Source organism: Brassica oleracea, unplaced genomic scaffold (assembly GCF_000695525.1).
Source record: "Brassica oleracea var. oleracea cultivar TO1000 unplaced genomic scaffold, BOL UnpScaffold00934, whole genome shotgun sequence".
NCBI lineage: Eukaryota > Viridiplantae > Streptophyta > Magnoliopsida > Brassicales > Brassicaceae > Brassica > Brassica oleracea.
The window spans coordinates 513-20,339 of record NW_013617532.1 but is presented as its reverse complement, the minus strand read 5'-3'; the positions used below and the strand labels follow the sequence as shown (position 1 = coordinate 20,339).

Below are 19,827 nucleotides of genomic sequence, written 5' to 3'. Positions count from 1 at the left end.
TTCAAAGAAGCCTTTGACAAATGGCACGACATGCTCTGCCATCCAGGCTCAGTTATAAAATACTCTTGAACTCAACTGGACATTCCTTGAAAGAAAGGAAAAGAAGCTCGACCAAGGCTTTGCCTAAATGACATTATATTCACCATATAAGGTCCATTGAATTAAGTAGAGAAAATGGTTTCCAACAAGGGACAAAAGGGAATAAGAGTACCTAAATTAAAATCGCCTAAATGGTCGAAACTACATTCTCTATTGATCTAGTGATCAATATGATATTAGGCAAATAGCCAGGGCAATCATGTTTGATTAACCCACGAAATTTATCACTTAGATGGCATTACCATACTTAGCCATTCGGATTATGATGCAAATATTTAAAAGAGCACAAATGTTATCCCATAAGATCTCACGTGTGTGCAATATATCTATGCACAGGGGAATTTATTGTCCCAAGCACCATGAATTAGAGTATGTTCATGAGGGGGAGTGAAGACAAATCCCATGATACATGACCATACTAAAATCCGTGAAACATGGTCCACAACCATATTACATACTTTTTATACTTCGTGAAATAAATTCTTTTCTACTTCGATCTATTTTCGTGAAAAGAAGAGAGTATTAACTACTAACTAAACAAAGAGAGAATAAGTGTAACTAAACAAAGAGAGAATAAGTGAATGAAAATGGTCTTTTATAAGAAAAATTTACGCTCAGACATATTTTTTATCTACTCTATATCACTCTAACATACTTTTTCCATCTCAAGTACTTTTTTGTGTTTCATTGTCTAAATTACCCTTGAAACTGAATTGAGAGTATTTACCTCTCTCTCTCTCTTCCATTTACCTTATCTTGACTTCACTTCCTTATCTCAATTTCTCTCATTCTCTTTGAACCCAAGACGTCGACGATTGTCCTCTTCACCTTCGCCGACCAAAAATTCCAGTCACTCCACTGCTTTATCTATCCATCAGAAAATCATGACAAATCTGAACTTCCTCTTCCCTTTCAATCTACTTATCCTATGTTAACGATTGACTTAGATCCCTTTCATGCTTTTGTAGTTTTGGAATAGTTAATTTCTGGGATTTGAATTTAACCTAAAAGGTGTGAATTTTATGGAATTTGGAGATATGTTTCGATGAATGAATTTGGCTGGTTTGGTGTTTGTGTGGATACTCAACTTAGTTGACCATGACTTCTTGTTAATATATAGCTAGCCAACCACAATTTAATTTACGCCTAACCACAACCACTTGACCACAACTAAGTTTGCAACTGAACGCAAGCTCTGCAACATATAATAAAATCTAAGATGCCTTGGTGTTTTATAGGCTATTAAGACCACAAAACGTGTAATCAAAGACACAAACTGTGGAACAATATATCTTTCATACATATGACTGCTCAACACATATCCCACCCACTAACCACAAGTACAAAACATCATTCACCACAACTTCATTTACATGATCCAACAGACGACCACATCTTTAGTCCCTCCACAATGATACTAACAAAAAAAAAGCTCAAGAAAAATATATTATCCAACCAAATCAACATGTACTCAATTTAGTTTACAACTTCTTGTCAATCTATAACCAGCCAACCACGATTTCATATACCTTTAACCAGAACCACATAACAACAAACGATTGCAACTCACCACAAACTCTGCAATCTAAGGCGTCTAAGTGTTTTTGCTTTTTCATATTAAATCAATCACAAACCAATCCAACGGTTGCTGGTTAAGCCATAAACTATAGTACCAATCCCCATCCACCACTAGACAAGTAGATGTGTACTTCCTTCAATAAGAGCCGTCAGATTTCTTTTATAAACCGTTAATCTAATGGTTCTAACTCAATCCTAATGTTCAATAAATTTATCAAATTAAATGCATCCAAAGGAAGTTAATTTTTGGTTACTTTACGTTTGGTTAGCATTCAACCAAAACTTAGCCTTCCCCGTCCATGGAAAGGGCAATAAAGGAAGAAAAAAATCAAAAGTAAGGCAAAAAATACACCACATAGAGAAAGTATGTCAACATGATAAACACCCATGAGAAACTACCCAGTAATGTAAACTTCTCCTTTTATAAACTCGTTATATCTCTTATTTAGAACCAAAGCAAAACGCATACAGAGAAGCAGAAAAGATGTGTCACTGATTGAGTTACATGATGATTATAAAGAAGTTTACTTAGACTCTTGCTGAACTTTCTTCATTTGAGCCTCATTGTTCCTCCTTGCACCTTGTAGAATAGTTTTATCCGCAGTTATGAAGAACGCCGCGATGGATGCTGTTTCCAATCATCACCCATTTCACAAAATTGAAACTTTCGTAAGTTAGGAATCAAAAGAAAACAATACAAGAACATTACATTCATGTCAAAGCTTGTATCTTTTTCTACTTGTAAGAGTAATGAGAACTAACCTGAAGATATAATGAGAGCCTGAGCAGTGTAGTTGAGGTTAGCCTTAGCCCATGGGAACACACGAACCGCGCCCAACTGTTAAACAAAGGCGAAGCCTTTATGTTTCAGATTCATATATATATTATAAAAGACAATAACTTTATGAATCAAAATCATCAATGCATAACAAAAGATTATAGTTAACAATCTATATAATAAATTACTAATTAGAATCACATTTCAATTATAATCCTTCATATAAAGATCTGAGGAGCGAGATGAGAAAAAAAATAGATTACCGTGGGAATCGCACTAGCCACGGCGGCAACGGCGGCTGCCTTAGCTCCGGCAATAGCTCCGGCTACATCATGATTGCAGAATAATCAAAATCATTTTTTTTTACTGTAAAGGAAAATTAAGACGAAAGGAGAAGAAGAAGAAGAAGAAGAAGACCTTGCTGGGAGGTTTCGGCTCGCTTGATCTTATTGGTCTCGTCCGGAGATCCGACGAGGAAGAGGCTCTGCTGACTCCGGTTAACCATTTCAGACCGGTTTTCCATAAGATGTTCGATTTTTGAGGTGAGAATGAGGGAGACGGGTCACGATTCGCTTTTTGATTTGTTTCCGTTCGCCAAAACAATGTAAAGCACATAGTTTTATTCACGAGAAAAAGACAAAAATTGCACTTAATAAGTTTTTGTTCCTAAACTAGCACTCAAGATCAAAAATAACAAAAAAAACACTTAATGTTTTATCAAAAGTCACAAACTTAGGGTCTAGAGTTAAATGATGGAGTTTAGGGTTTAGGGTTTAGGGTTTAGAGTTTAGGGTTTAGGGTTTAGAGTTGAGAAATGAGGTTTTGGGGATAAGATTTCAAATTTTGAAAAATAAAAAAAATTAAAATTTTCAAAAGATAAAATGCTATTTTGGTCATTTTAGTTTTTGAATGCTATTTTTGTGATATAAACTTAGAAAGGTGCTATTTTGGAGATTTGCCTTTTATTTATTTATATATTATTTGTTATTTGCAAAAAGCATCTAGCTTTCCTAATTAATCTTTATTTTGGGCCGATACTTCTTATCATTATCAGAAATTACCACCCTTAAAGGACTTTTTCAAGTAAATCACACTTCCTATAAATTTTGATTTTCTTTAACCAATTAGTTTAAATTTTTATTAGATCTGTGAATGGTTTTCAGCAATATTTTTTTTATACTATCACTTTTGTACATGCTCTCTCAATTTTTTATTTATTTTGAAAACAATATAATGGGTACAAAACTGTTTGAGAAAACTGTCAAATTCCAAAATGGATTTGATTTATTCATTACATATTGTGTGTGAGTAGGAGTGTTCATTCTGGTAAAACCGAATCAATTAAAACCGAACCGAAATACAGAAAATGATCTTAATTTAATAGTACTGAATAAACCGAATGGATGTTACTTTTTAATAAACCGCAATTTATGGATATGGTTCGGTATATTAATCGATCCAACCTAATAAACTGATAAAACCGATTAATTAATATATTAGTATACTTATATATAAGTTTTATAATAAAATTAATAACATATACATAAATTATTTTATTAATATGATATTTACAATTAAGACATTGATTTTAATAATATGTTATTTTATTTTAAGTTAAAAAAGTTGTTTTAGTTTTCTCATTTTCATCAAAGTATATAAAACATGATTTTTTATTTTTAATGGTAAATTTTTTTGATATATTATAATTATTTAATAATATGATAATATTACTATTTTTCTTACTTTTATTTTAGTAGTTAAATTAAACAGGAAACTATTATATATCTATGTTTTAATAAATCTGATTTCCAATTATATAAACTAATAAAAAATAAATAGTTATGGTTTTTGTTACAAACCGAATAAACTGAAAATCGATAGTATATAAACCGAACAAAACCAAATTAGATATGATTTTAATATGATAGCTAATTTTTATAACCCGAAATACCGGAAAAACAGAACCCAAACCATACCGAAATCGGGAATGAACATACCTATTGTGTGTGATATTTTATTTTCTACGAAATCCGGCATTTAAATTCGCCATTTGACTTTCTACGTTAGTTCATCATCAACGATTAGTCTTCTCTTTTGTGTGGGATTTCTGCTCAGTAAATTTGGAGTCGTTTAGTGTTTGATCATTCTTATTATAATTTTCAGATTTCATAAGCTTATAATTTAACAATCTCTTTTATTCTTTCTAGATCAGACAAGTCATGAGCAAACTATGAACTGAAGACTGAGGTCAACGACAGAGAGGACTCTGACCAGACCCTCCGAAGTTTTTTTTTTTTTTTTTTTGAGCAACGACCCTCCGAAGTATAAATACGGCTCCGACACGTTTGTTTCCTTGTGGAGAATCGTAGTGTAACACTGGTTCTCATCCGAGAACTCGGCAAGGGGCATAGAATACTTGGGATGCATGGAAGCGTCTTTAATCCTTATGAAAGTGTGGTAACAAGCCTTGCCCAAGAGTTGAATTGGCGACTCTCCACTTCCCATTGGAGTTTTGGTGTGTGGCTTTTTCCTCACGTTACGACTATAGACTTCTCCACCCCACTGCACTGCGGTGGCACCCTGTGGTAGGTGTTTAAAGATTGCTCTTGGCCAGTATCCATACACGTTGTCGTGGCTCGCCAGCCACCAATTCTTGCTCTGCGAATCCTGGAAACACGGTCCAAGATAGAGGATTAGGGTTAGAATAATGCTCACCAGATACTAAATACTCCATAAAAGAGTACATAGAATTGGAAGGATGAATATATTAGTAAAAAAAATTACCTGGTATATTTTAACGGTTATGTAATATTGCTCATGCCCGCTTCTTGAAACAGGTTCTATCGCTGCTCCTAAGGCTAAATGTTTACTTGTTTGCACAAAGCCCGAGCATAAGAGGTTGATGCAACCTGTTTTACGGTAGGCATCTTTCTGCAAACTCAATTCCAAAGACTAATTGTAAATTCATAAAAGTGAATTTGATGTCTATAGTCATGTCATAGTGTTAACTTACGGTCCACTAGGCAAAGAACCGTGTGCCGTTGTCACCAAAAACACGTGGATTCACCTGGTGACTGGTTAACGGTTTAACATTTAAAGCAAGCTATAATATATCTAGGCCTAATTTTTTTTTGTTACCATCCAACCAGCTTCTATGACCTCAGACATTTCCGACTGATCACCAGCAAGCAACCACATTTGGGCGGAGCTGTAGTCGCCCTTTTGAACTCCTGATGGATTCCAAACATTTATATTGGTTTGAGCGCCAAGATAGTTGGACCTTACTGCGAAAAACATCCTATATCATCAACAAAAAGAAGAAGGTTGTTTAGCTAAACATAGGAAGATCTTAGTTAATTTACTGGTTGGCAAGTATAAACTTTAGGCCAAGAATGGAAATGATTTTTGTTGAAGTATATGTAAGTTAAAACTAATCATGTCATCTATACAAATTAAAAACTAATGTAAATCAAATAAGCTAAACGCTAAGAATTTTTATTGTTTCTACGGGTAGCGCTATTGATCAACAAGCTACAAAATATTGGTTATAGGTACAATAAATTTTGTGCCCATAATCATTCTTTTTTGTAGTGTATAGCAAGACATATGTTAAAGGAAACAACCGCATATAATTTACATACCGAACGGTTTTTCGGGCGAGGGTTGTGTTTGTTTCCAGCTGTTGAATTGGTATAAGCCTTGTGTTGGTGTGCTTTTTCTAGAGTATAGTATATGTGAGGAGGTTTTCTTCCAAAGCTAGATGGTGAGGAGGTCCTGCTTATGTCTTCCCTACTGACTCCGAATTGGTATTGTTCCTACCGGACATTGACCAGATTGGGTCCAAATCTGGGATGTAACCGGTTTTGAAGACCCATCCTTTGGACTATTTGTGTAACGGCCCGGTTCCTGGCCCAAAATTTTTCATAAAAGAATGGGTTTCTCTACGGCCCATTTGACAAAAACCTAGGGTTCCCTTCACTCTTTCCTATAAAAAGAGATGCATCCCCTTCTTTTCTCTCATTCTGAAACTTGAGCGAAGCTCTGCAGAGATTTAGAGAGACTAAGAAACCCTAGCCGCCAAGCTTCTCTTTTCCTTTTCTCTCTTCTTCTCTCACGCCTCTCTCTCTTTCTCTCTCTCTCTCTCCCTATACTTTCTCTCCCCATGGATCTCTTCCTCTCGCCTCGCCGCGAGTCCCCTGAGAGCAAGCCGAGCCGCCGGTGGTGGTGGTGGTCGTCGTCCAAGTGGTGGTGGGATGATCGTCCGAGTGTGGCGATGGTGGTGGCTGTGTAGTGTTGTGGCGGTGACCAGATCTCGTCTCTCTCTTGTTTACTTGTTTCAGATCCAAATCCAGATCTAGGCTAAGGTGGAGTGTTTTGAACCCATCTTGTTCTCATGTACTGTATACTCCTTTATGTTGGAGTTAGGGTTGATTAGACCCTGTTTGAAAGCTAGGATGATAGATCATGATTATTTCTAGGATGTTCGATGAATGGAACACGATGCATAAGAACCCTCATATTGTTAAATGGGACTTAGTAAACTGAAATGGAGTTGTGGTAGCGATGATTGATTGGTAATTTATGCTTGTATGTTTGGATGTGTAGTCCCATGAGTGGTTTGTGATTAAAGCTAGAATGCTAGAGAGAAATGAATGCTAAGCTGATAGATGAGTAATGATTGTTAATGTTATTGAAGTAGAACTTGAGTGCAATGTGTATTGTGTATGGCACCGATAACGGGTGGCGTCTAGTGAATGAGTCCAAGTACAAGTCTAAATGAAAAGGAAAGCGAATGAGAATGGGAAGGGATAAGTGAAAATGATAAGGAAGTGAAAGGATAAGTAAAAGTATGAGAGAATGATGTTAAGGTTAAGCATGGGTGGGAAAGCATATAGAGGGTCTAAGGAAAGTATGTGGGGTAGTAGTCCACGCTAGGTATCCATATGAGATGTGGCCAATCCACAAGAATATGGGGTAGAAGCCTAGTTGGGGCTACCCACTGTTGAAAAGGACGAAAAGATGAAAAGGATGTGCATTGTAGGGTTTTTAGCTCATGGTCGGGTAACAGGGAGTTAAAGGTGTCATAGGATCGAGTCGGACTGGCTAGAAATGTATGGAATTGAATGTGGACAATTAGTGATGACAGTATGAAATGATAAAAATACATTACCTGATTGTAGTGGCTAGCCAGTCCTAGTTCCCGCATAGAGTAGTATGGAGTGTCATGCGGGCAGGCTGGTTTAGAGCCACTTCACTGAGTAACTTGTTGCTCACCCCTCCATTTCCATTTCCCTGTGCGCAGGACTGTAAGTAGAAGTATATGGATGTGGGTGTGATGGTATTTCAAAGAAGGTTATGCGCCCGTCGGCTCTCGGGACCAGTAACGGGACACGTAGGGTTGTCTAAATGAGTAGACACGTGTCCATAACGCCTTTTCGATAACCCCGGTCGGACGCCGGGGGATCGGGCCGTTACAATTTGTCTCCCTTGAACCAAGTTCCATACTCGGTTTCATCTGCATGCATAAATGTAGACCGAGTAAAGAAACAACTTGTAGAGTTCTTTTGTTGTATTTGATTCGTGCATGCGTGCATGAACCAAATGGCGCACGTGAGTAGAGTTGTTTACCTGAAGCTTGTGATTTCTTAAAGCGGGATGATCAAAAGCAGGTTGTTTATAGATATCCACACAATCTATTATATCTCCATCTTCGCTCTATGAATAATAATCGATTTGAGATATCAAAGACAAGAAGATACACGCTATAATACAATTGGTAATATAATTGAATTCATAACCAATTCATACTTTGATCGTCTTTAGTTCAAGCTTGTTAAGAGCCTTTAATTTCATATCAATCTCTAGAGAAGCTGTTCCATGTACTCCATTGTAGAAGAAACGTAGAATCGTTAAGGTTAACAACATTCTCAATGCGGCTTATTCTCGGTTTAGAAAAAGATTTAGATTATATGTTTGTCATTTCATATCTTTAAATATTTCCAGCTACATAACTTCTAGATCTTACAAAGCTATTTTGATTAAACATTTTTACATTTTAATTAAACATAGAAGAAGCGCAAAACACGTATCATTAAATGTTTCCTACAACTTCTAGTGATTACAAACCAAACATGAATCTTTATAACAAAAAGTTAGTATATATTTAAATTAAGGGAAGTTTACTAGAATGACACAAATTATTGTGTTATTACTAGAATAACTCATATTCTTCAAAAATTATTAGAATCTTTTTTCCGGTCTAAACTGCTCTTTTGTATAGTTATAGCAAACAAAATGAATTACAAAATTGCCCTCACAAAGTGATCGATGGTAGATTTGTTTCCAAATATTTTTTTTTTATCAAATATTAAGTCTATCTATAATATCTGTTTAGAAAAATAAATATGACAGTGGTGTGGTGATAAACTTTCTTAAAAACAACAGATTTTTTCATACGACAGAGTTGATTACCCGATTTATTTGAAAACAGTTTTTTAGAAATATATCTTCTGAATGATATAGCAGATTTGTTCATTCGATAGAGTTGATTGTCCGATTTTGATTGGAAAATAGATTTTTTGAGATATGTCTGTCATATGATGCAACAGATTTTCTATAAATGATAGATTTTTTTGTTGAATTTAAACTTTTATGGCAGAATTATATATCCGATTTAAATTTGTAGCAGATTTTTTTTATTTACGAAGTGGCAGATTTTTCCATTGAAATCTGGGTTTGAGTAAACCAAATTTTAATTTAATGTTGAATTAAACCTGGTTTACTTTGATACTCTCAATCTCAAATTAAACAACTTATAAACATTGACATTGTCTCTCCTTCACCGTTCTGTAGACGAGGATGATGAACAAAAAGGTTTAATCAAACTTGGTTAAGAAAAGATTGATAAATGACTTGGCATTATAAGCCCTAGTAGAGGCTTTGTTTTTGTTTAACCGTTTTCCAAATTCAACACAGATTTTGTAGTCATCTAGTGGTTAATTGAAGCAAAGTTTCTTATTGACTAATTAGAATTCGAAATAAGGTACGTGAGAACTTCTAAAGGACACAAATGTGTTGCTTGTACGTTATACCAAACCAAAACTTGTTCTTAAACCTTGACCAAACAGTTTACTCTGAACTGGAACAAAATTCCATTGTCAAAACTGAGTACATACCAGACTTTTAACCTTTTCACTACTTGAAAGTTTACTAATGGACCAAACACAAAACAGAAGTGACTGGAAACAAACTAAATCACTGCTTCTTAACTTTGTAACTATACCCACGAACATTATCAGAAACCATAGTAATCTACACCAATTTCAAGAAGCTCTGTCTGCTCAAGAATTTGCCTGGAGCTGTTTCTTGCTTCAGACGCTATCGTCCTCGAACAGTCCAACCTCCATTACACTTAAAGTTCTGCTTCAATCCAATTCAGATTCTATAAAGTTTCGATAAAAAAGGTGGAGACCATGACTTTGTAACTAGACCCACTACTGATTCCACATGTCCCCAGAGTGTGTGCAGCTTCCTAAGCCTGTTGTTAACATATAAAACATTCAGTTTCTTTTTGTCAACTAATAAAACATTCGGTAAAGTGTTTTAATTGCAAACAAAGAACATGTATCTATTTGAAGACTGAGATAAAGGCTTATATTACCTAGCTATCTCAGTTCCTCTCTTGGCTTGCTCTGCGCTCTCAGACAATTCTGTATAACAGCTTCTTTTGGCTACCAACCGTGAAGTGTCCTTTGAGCAAGTGCCCATTGAGCCTCTCTCTCTCTCTCCCTCTCTTTTTGTTTTTCATAATCTTTTTTCCTTGTGAAAGCAGTCTTGTTCTCAAACAAATTGAGCCAAGCCTTTCCATCAAGATGTATATAATAGCAAACTTGAAAATGTCTTATGGGAAGTATGTTACAATACTGTATAGCCACACTCCAGCCCATCCCCATCAGATGCCTCTAACCTTTGTAAGCTCCCAGTTGGCGTAAACCGCAATCAAAGTGGCAACATGTATTTGTAAAAATAAAAATATATTAAAATAGGTATCAAAAAGCATACTCAAACTTATGAAAAACCCAGAACCGATCTTTTGTATTCAAACTTGAAGGAGTTATCGAACTGGAAACTAAGAGCTAACAAAAGATAAACAGTGAATAGCAAAATTAAAAACAAAAACCGATTACTTGGGCCCTGTTCGTTTGTATATCTGGAAGATGCATCCAGATGGTCCATCTAGATGTCTTATCCAGATGCTTCATATGGGTGTTGTTCGTTTCTTCATTATGTCCATGAATCCAGATGAATCATCGGAATGCAACTATGTTTGTTTGCTTTTCATTTTTTAACTTCCATCTACATCCAGGTGGACTTGTTAATAAAATGGTTAAAATATAATTTTTTTTCGTTTCGGCGGAAAAATAGAATTTTACGGTTTTAGCGGAATATGTTTTTGCGGTTTTTGAAGAAAAATGTGTTTTTGGCGAAAAAGTGCGTCCGGTTTTGGCGGGAAAATGCGTTTTTTTCCGGTTTTGGCGGGAAAATGCGTTTTTTTCCGGTTTTGGCGGGAAAATGCGTTTTTTTCCGGTTTTGGCGGGAAAATGCGTTTTTCCGGTTTTGGCGGGAAAATGCGTTTTTCCGGTTTTGGCGGGAAAATGCGTTTTTCCGGTTTTGGCGGGAAAATGCGTTTTTCCGGTTTTGGCGGGAAAATGCGTTTTTCCGGTTTTGGCGGGAAAATGCGTTTTTCCGGTTTTGGCGGGAAAATGCGTTTTTCCGGTTTTGGCGGGAAAATGCGTTTTTCCGGTTTTGGCGGGAAAATGCGTTTTTCCGGTTTTGGCGGGAAAATGCGTTTTTCCGGTTTTGGCGGGAAAATGTGTTTTCCGTTTTTGGCGGGAAAATTCCGTTTTCTAGTTTTGGCGGGAAAATTGTGTTTTTCAGTTTTGACGGGAAATGTGTTTTTCCGGTTTTGGCGGGAAAATTCTGTTTTCCAGTTTTGACAGGAAAAATGTGTTTTCCGGTTTTGGCGAGAAAATGCATTTTTCCGGTTTTGGCCGGAAAAAGCTTTTTGGAGTTTGGCTGAAAAACACGTTTTTTGGGTTTTGGCGGGAAAAATGCGTTTTTTTTTGTTTTGACGGGAAAATGCGATTTTTCGGTTTTGGTCGAAAAGTGCGATTTTACTGGTTTGGTCGAAAAATGTGTTTTTATGGAAATGTGTTTTACGTTTTTTTTGCGGAAAAATGCATCTTAGGGTTTTGGCGGGAAAGTGTGTTTTTCAGTTTTTATAAGAAAATGAATTTTTTTGGCTATAGCAGAAAAAAGTATATGCAAAAAAATAGAATTTAGGGTTTGAAAATAATATTTTGATTTTAAAAAGTCATTTTTGTCATTTATCATTTTGGACTGAACTAGATGCATCTGCATCCAGATGCACCATCAAAACTCACCTTCATTTGGGTGAGAATTTGAGATGAGTTTTTAAAAATTCAGCTGGATGATCCATCTGGATGTAGCATTATAATGCACAAAACGAACATCGATTTGCATCTTCACCCAGATGGATCATCTGGGTGAGCAAACGAACGGGGCCTTGATATCAAAGTCGATGGAATGAGGATACATGTTAAGAATATGTCATAAAAACTTAGAATTGCATAGATTTAGGACTTACACTTTCAATTATCTTAGATTTGACAGAGGTGAAATCGGATTTAGGGTTCCTCTTGAACGACAGAGACAACGGCGAACTGGGTTGGAAGTGACGAAATGCGGCTGTGACGGAAAAGACGTTGTCGGAGACGGAAGTCCAAGAGAGGAGTCTGATTTGGGATCGTAGTTTTTGAAAGAGACAACTCTTTACACAGACTTTTGTTTTTTTTTTTAATGAAAATAAACATTTGCCTATTAATAATTTATAATGGCAAAGTAATTATGATCGGGTATTTTTGTACTTTCATTTGCCCTATGATCTAGTCTAGTAATTACAAAAGTTTATGAGTTAGTCTAATAATTTCATGTATAAAAAAGGAATAACATTGCAACATCAGCAAAGGTTCTTACACTGGACGCGAAAGTTGCAGGAAGCAATGTGATATCAGTTCAAAGTGCAAGTAAAACAGAGAACCTAGAATGATACCAATCGGAGCTGACCGATCGTTTGCGTTGTTGGTTTGATTGGAACCGGACATCTCCTTGAGAAGCCTCTAGAAGGCCCACTCTGATTGGCTTCGAGTCATCCCGTCCACCGTGGTATGCGCTGGTTAGGGTACAGATTCCAGTGAAGAAACTTCCCGGAAAGCGAAGGAGGTGACGACGCCCATCGCGAAAGGGATGAGCATTCTGGCGGCTGCAGTAGAAATCTCTTTTTGGCTGGTGCGGCGGAGAAATTTCAGACCAATCTCGAGTCCGACGAGGAAGAGGAAGGGGAAGAGAAGGAGGCCGAGGTTTGCTAGGGCATCGCCTCTCTCTTTTCTGATCTGTTCTAAAAAAATAATTGGAAAAAAAAAAATCTCGAGCGTTAATTCAGTATCATCTAACGGTGCATAAGGTGATCCGCGCCAAACCAATAAAAAACAAAGGTGAAGATAGGTAGGTGATTGATTTTGGACCTTTGATTTAAAAATCAATCAATGGCTCAAAAAAAAATTACAAATTATCTTCTTTTTTATTTATAATTATTGTAAAATTATTGGAACTATAAATAATCTGATATCATAATTTAAAATTTTCAATCTGTATTTTTTATTTAAAATTTAAAATTGTGGATTGACTAAAATATTAAAAATTAAGATTTAATGTTTTAGGTCAATATGAGGTATGTGGTTTAGAGTTTAGGGATTGAAGTTATGTTATGAATATAGTGATTTTATTAAATTTTTATAGTTTGTATAATTTCATTATTTAGTATAAAATAAGTGTTATAAATTTAAAATGTTATGATTTAATACTTATTGTATAGAATTTGAAATATGATATAGGGTTTGGAGATATAAGTAGGGTTTGGGGTACATGTAGGGTTTGCATTATAATGTTTAAAGTTAAATTTTTCTGTATGGTATATAATTTGAGTGTTTAGATTAAAATGTTTAAAGTAGAAGATTTATGTATAAAATGGAATTTAAGATATATGGTTTGAGATATGTAGTTAGGATTTAGGGCATGTTTAGGGTTTAGAACTTGATGTAAATTTTTATTTATTTGAGATTATATTTTTAAATGATTAAATTCTGAATTTAAATTTAAGATTGAAGTTATATTATTAAAATACTGAATTTGAAAGTTTATGTTTAGGGTTTAGGGTTTTGTCTTTTTATTACAAAATATCATTAAACTTATATATAACTTTTATATTCCATATATTATCCAAAAATACATAATTTTAATTGCATAACTTATCCAAAATATACATACCAAGTCTAATACTAACTCAACCTACTACAAAATTTCAAAACTAGTGAAAGCACTTTGCCAATAGTCCCAAGCAGCTCCTCCTGTCCTCCATGCTCTGTTCCGAGCCAATGAACTGAGAAACTCAGCTTGTTGCATCAAAATTATCACCTTTGGATCATCCTTCTTGGATACCTTAATCCTCACCAAAAACATGAATCTATGAGACTTGTATATCAAAATGGACGATGTTCCTACCTATGAACAACAATACCAAAACGTGAATCAATGAGACTTGTATGTATGATAAACTGATCAAGAAATAACTCAAAAGCTAATAGTATATGTATATTCTTACACAGCCATTAAACTGCGGAGCAGCTGCCTCAACTTTCAGACAGAAGACATAATCAGAGCCCGGAACCTCTGCTTCGTCCTAAGGTGAATGAAAATGGCGATAAGATAGCTTATGATTTCAAGTCACGAACCTACAGAACATATAAAGAACCCTTGTCATGTCATGTAATCTCTGTAATGACATTTAAAGAACATAGAGCCCGTGTTTTGGGACACCTCAGGAGAATAAGACAAGTATTACCAGTAAATGTTCAAAGAATAAGAAGTAGCAGACTGTGCTGATTAGTACAAGCACTACAAACTCTTGGCCCACATCTTTAGTTGTTAGTGTATGGAAAAAATAAGCCATAGACTGTGTTCATGCTTTGAGGGTTAACACTCAATTGTTTTAAGCTTGACTCTCTCAATCAAGCTGAGCCAAAAGAAAAGAGTCTTACCTCAGAGGAACCAGAACCTTCTTGCAGTAAACTACAGGAGCAGCAACCACATTCATTGTAAACACCCCTGAAAGAAAAAAATAAAACTAGAAACGTATTTGCCACTGAATAAATATTAAGCACCACAGAGATAGCTAGCATTTGGACCTGCAGCTACAGCACCGACATCACAGGTTACAAGAGCAAATCCAGCATACATACCAGCAGCTGTAACTCCACCAGCTACCTAAACAAACAAGAAAGATTCAATCTTTCAAACTTTTAAGAGAATCAAGAAGATCTCTCTACCTGTTTCCACGAGCCTTCAGGTAGAGATATTGGAGCTGTCTGATATGTTACCAGACGCCTCTTCCGTGGTTGTTGCCACTGCGAACACTCTCAATTCTCGCTGATGAGACGCCATAAAGCTCTGAGACATGTAAAAAAACTCGAAAGTGTTAAACTTGATTGTTTATCACGCCCAGAGGGTAAAGGGGTTGCTCGAAAGAGCGGGACAGAGAAAGAAGAGACCTTTGGAGTGAAGAAATGGGGAAGCTTGAGGACAAAGGAGAGGATATGATAACACAAATTCATCTTCTTTCTTGAGAACAATCGTCGAGCTCGAATTGACGTAGCCAGCAGAGGAGTGAGAATCTAGAGAAGATGGTGGTGAAGAGCGACAGAGGAAGGCGGAGGAGTAATTACAGAAGGCGGATTAGGCATTAATGGCAGAAGCCATTGCTGTACATCGGGCGGTTGCCCTTGCTGTCTATTCAAACGTCCGATTCCTATCTCTGATCAAGCTCTTGAACAAGGGATGGACACAACCTGAACTGTTCGGTATCATGTTTGATATCTATCACTTCACTACTTGCTTTGATGTTATTTCCTTTGATTTCATTTCTCGCAATTTTAATGTGGAAGCTGATGCTGTGGCAAAATCAGCTTTCGCTCTGTGTGTAATGAACTCCAATATTGGAGTGTAAACCCGCTTTAGTAATCCAATTTGTTTGATAAAAAAAAAAAGCTATAGTATTGGTTTTTATGTTCCCGCTTAATAAATTTTTTTGTTAGCGCGAATTTAATGCTACAATAGAGTTGTGATCCGATTTTAACACTTTTGATAGCAGTTTGTGAATTCGTGCTATCGCGAACTGCTACTAATACTCATATTTCTTGTAGTATGTATTAGGTTTGGTTGTTATTTATTATGTTGAAGATACCTTTTATTATATAAGTTGCACTTATTAAACTAATTAGTGAATTTAGGCTACTCCGTCCGTTAATATTTTTTTACGCTAGACTAGTTTGAGATTTCTGAGTGTTTTCTGTTTTAAAATGTGTTATTTCCCCTCTTTTCTCGTCCTCTTGACTTGTCATAATGTAGCTGTAGATAAATTATTTTTATTCATTTAATAACTGATCATCTTTTTATTGAGATTGTTTATTTAGTACATTGTAGATAGAAGAAGCTCCTTATCTATGGAGTAAGTAGGAAGAGTGAGAGATATAGAGATGATCTTGAGGGTGGAAAGTGTTTCATGCATCAGCGAGCCTCTTCTTCTGACTCTGGGAAGAGAGGCTTGAGCGGAGGAAATCTTGTTTTGCAGAATTCTTGACAGTCCTGTTAATGAATCTCTGGTACCATTTGCCAGATTCTTTGAGGTTTCTGTCGTCCAGATCTTCCCAATTAACGTAACTGAGTCCAAATCTGACGGTGAAACCTTTGCAGAATTCATAATTATCTCCAAGAGCCCATGCAAAGTATCCTCTCACGTTGACACCCTTCTCCCTGAAAACAAGAACAATCATATATATAAATCTTACCAAGAAAGAAGAAGAATATAACATATGTAGAAAATCATTTATAGTAGCATCCACTCACTTGATGACCTTGCGGAGAAAACATAGATGGCTGCATAGATAATCGATTCGCTTGTAATCGGCAATAGCTTGCTCACGGTTTTCTGAACTGGGGGTACTAAATCCTAATTAAACCGACATAACATGAAAAAGTACACAACACTTGAAAGTCAGTTTCTTGGATTTATTTCGAAACACACAAATTATAGTAGTATACTAGTATATGTTATAGACGAAAAGAGATGCATGTAGAACTCACCATTTTCGGTGACATAGATTAAAGGGTCGCCGTATTTGGTTTTGAAGTAGTCCATAACGTAATAAATGCCTTTTGGGTAGTAATAGCTGTTGCCGCTTACTTTGTCTTCAACAAACTGAGAAACGGGAAGTAAACATATACATATCAATCAAGAAAACCTAATTAGTGGTGCTTATATTGAAAATTGAAAAAAATAAAATGAATTAGAAATCATAGGGGTGGATCATTCATATATACCAGTGGACCAAGAAATTCACCACGTGAATTATCATCTGTAACCACAAGAATGAAATAACTGATGGTCACTCACAAAAAAGAGATCAAACATTTATATATATATAAAAAGGTTGTAACTAAGTGGTAATAGACAAAATTAATCATACTTCAACTTGAGCTTTTATCTTTTCGGGCACACATCCGTTTAGAACTCCAAAATTAATCATACTTGAGCTTGAGTAATAGAAAGATAGGTGACCTATCAGGAAGTGATTCGCGATATCGTGTGAATGAGTTCACCCACCAAATAGATCTCGTGCGTCCTGATAACCTTATCGATTCGCGATATCGTGCAAGTGCGGTCATCCATCACATAACCTTCTTCGGTATTTTGACCTCACTCGCGGGTGCACAGGTCAAAGGTTAGGGGACTGACACCATTAAATCTCTCCGAAACTCTTTCACACACCAAAGCCAAACTATAAAAATTTCTTGGAAAATAACAAAGCACGTAGAAAACTATTGCACGTAACACGATAAAACCCACTAAAGATTTTAATTAATAAAACCAAACACTAAGTTTAGTTAGAGATCACGTGAACATTATTTCAAGCTTATGTTGCTTCACGTCGATATCATCATCGGTATCGTCTCCGTCTTCATCATTACTGTTGAATAATGCCTTGAATATGTTGGGCCTTAGTCTTTTGAGATCCACTAGTGCTACGATTTTCCGGAGACACAACTATATATATTTTGTGTCTCCTCTAAACCTAGTAAGCAGCCGCAGAGAAACTAGATCTGATCTTCTTGTAGACATATCTCTGTAATTCCTCCATCAATAAAATCTCTCTTTGCCCGTGGATGTAGCCGTTAGGGGTGAACCACGTTAAATCTTTGTGTCTTTCTTTATTGTTTATCCATCTGTTAATCTATATCTTCTCACATCCGTCACAACAAACTGGTATCAGAGCTTCGGGTTGAATCTGGTGAGAAGATGTCTGGGATAAATATGAAGATCGACAAGTTTACTGGAAGAAACAGTTTCAGTCTCTGGAAAATCAAAATGAAGGTGTTGCTGAAACAACAAGGTCTTTGGGCACCGTTGTCAGGGAAGAAGGTTGAACCTGTTACTACTGAGATGGAGGTTACTGAAGAGAAGGCGTATTCAACAATTTTGTTGTGTCTGGCAGATGAGATCATCATCGAAGTTTCCGGTGTTGATGCTGCAGCTAATTTGTGGTCGAAGTTAGAGAGTCTATACATGACGAAGTCTCTGACTAAGAAGCTACTTCTGAAACAACATCTTTTCGCTATGAGGATGCAAGAAGGTACACAACTCCAAGATCATCTTGACAGTCTAAATTCCATCTTGCTGGATCTGAGGAATATTGATGTTAAGGTGGAAGATGAGGATGCAACACTGATTTTGTTGGTATCACTACCAAACTCCTATGAGAACTTTGTTCAGTCATTCATAGGGAGTAAAGATACAGTGAGTTTGGAGGAAGTCAGGTCAGCACTTCATAGCAGGGAGTTGCGACACAAGGCATCTGGTTTTGGTACAGACGACCAAGCTTCTGGGTTGTTTGTAGGTGGTGGAAAGAACTTTGGAAAAGGCAAGAATTCGAAAGACAAAAGGTCGTTTTCAAAGGGTCCTAAACCAGCTGATATTTGCAATTGCTACAAAGAGAAAGGACATTGGAAATCTGATTGTCCTAAGAAGAAAAAGCAGACTGGACACAGGCTAAATCTGATGAAGATATTGCGCTGGTTGCTCATGGAAAAAAACATCCTAGAGATGGGTGGGTCCTGGACACAGGCACATCTTATCATATGCGTCCAAGGAGAGAATGTTTCTCAGAGTATGAGGCAGTGACTGATGGCAAGATCAAGATGGAGAATGAACCAGACATTGCTGGAGAGAGCGAGGTGTATGCTTTCTAATGCTGGTTTAGAGAAGAGGTTTTGGGCTGAGGCAGTGAACACAACTAGTTATTTGATCAATCTTGGACCGCATACAGGGATCGAGTGTCGAATACCTAATGAGGTTTTGTCAGGTAGATCTGCTGATTATTCTATTCTGAGAGTCTTTGGTTGCACGGTTTACTATCATGGTAATGAAGGAAAGCTGGAACCAAGAGCGAAGAAGGGAGTGTTTATGGGCTATGGAGATGGTGTAAAGGGATACAGAGTTTGGTCTCCATCTGTGAAACGGGTTGTTATGAGCAGGAACGTTGTGTTTGATGAGAGTTCTATGTTCAAAGTTTCAGCTGAGTCCATTTCAGAAGCAGAGCAGGAGGATGTTGACAAGCAGGTGGAGCTGCAGGAAGTAGCACGTCAGGATCTGGAGTTGGAGCAACTTGATGTGAAGACTGCTTTTCTTCATGGAGAGCTTGAGGAGGAGATCTATATGACTCAGCCTGAGGGTTTTCTATTTCCTGGTAACGAAGATCATGTGTGCAAGTTGAGGAAGTCGCTGTATGGACTTAAGCAGTCACCTAGACAGTGGTACAAGAGGTTTGATAGCTATATGGTCAAGTTGGGCTACGACAGGAGTCCTTATGACTGTTGTGTCTACATGAGTCATCTATCTACCTGGTGCTGTATGTAGACGACATGCTGATAGCTGCCAAGAAGAAGTGTTATGTTCAGAAGCTGAAAGAACTACTGAGTTCTGAGTTTGAGATGAAAGATTTGGGTGCTGCGAGGAAGATTCTAGGAATGGAGATCTTCAAGGATATGACGAAGAAGAAGCTGTTCTTGTCACAAAAGGCCTACATTGAAAAGGTCTTGACAAGATTCGGGATGCTTAATGTTAAGCCTATCGATACTCCATGTGCTGCAAATTTTCATCCTACCATGAGTGATTAATTGTC

The 19,827-nt window shown here is 36.6% G+C and overlaps 2 protein-coding genes and 1 pseudogene across 2 annotated transcripts; all 3 read right to left on the bottom strand.

Annotated features, from left to right (window-relative positions):
- Positions 1-2,033: 2,033 nt before the first annotated feature.
- Positions 2,034-3,053, bottom strand: LOC106320471 (early nodulin-93). The gene is made up of 4 exons (XM_013758843.1): positions 2,873-3,053; positions 2,719-2,780; positions 2,440-2,515; positions 2,034-2,305 (listed from the first exon to the last, which is right to left on the bottom strand). Exons 1-4 carry the CDS (start codon positions 2,976-2,978, stop codon positions 2,202-2,204), a joined length of 348 nt encoding a protein of 115 aa, XP_013614297.1. The 5' UTR covers positions 2,979-3,053; the 3' UTR covers positions 2,034-2,201.
- A 1,619-nt stretch (positions 3,054-4,672) lies between these two features.
- LOC106320468 lies at positions 4,673-8,380 on the bottom strand (annotated as a pseudogene).
- A 7,631-nt stretch (positions 8,381-16,011) lies between these two features.
- LOC106320470 (myrosinase MB1) lies at positions 16,012-17,076 on the bottom strand. The gene is made up of 4 exons (XM_013758842.1): positions 16,970-17,076; positions 16,733-16,847; positions 16,496-16,598; positions 16,012-16,402 (listed from the first exon to the last, which is right to left on the bottom strand). Exons 2-4 carry the CDS (start codon positions 16,785-16,787, stop codon positions 16,150-16,152), a joined length of 411 nt encoding a protein of 136 aa, XP_013614296.1. The 5' UTR covers positions 16,788-16,847; positions 16,970-17,076; the 3' UTR covers positions 16,012-16,149.
- Between the last annotated feature and the right edge of the window lie 2,751 nt (positions 17,077-19,827).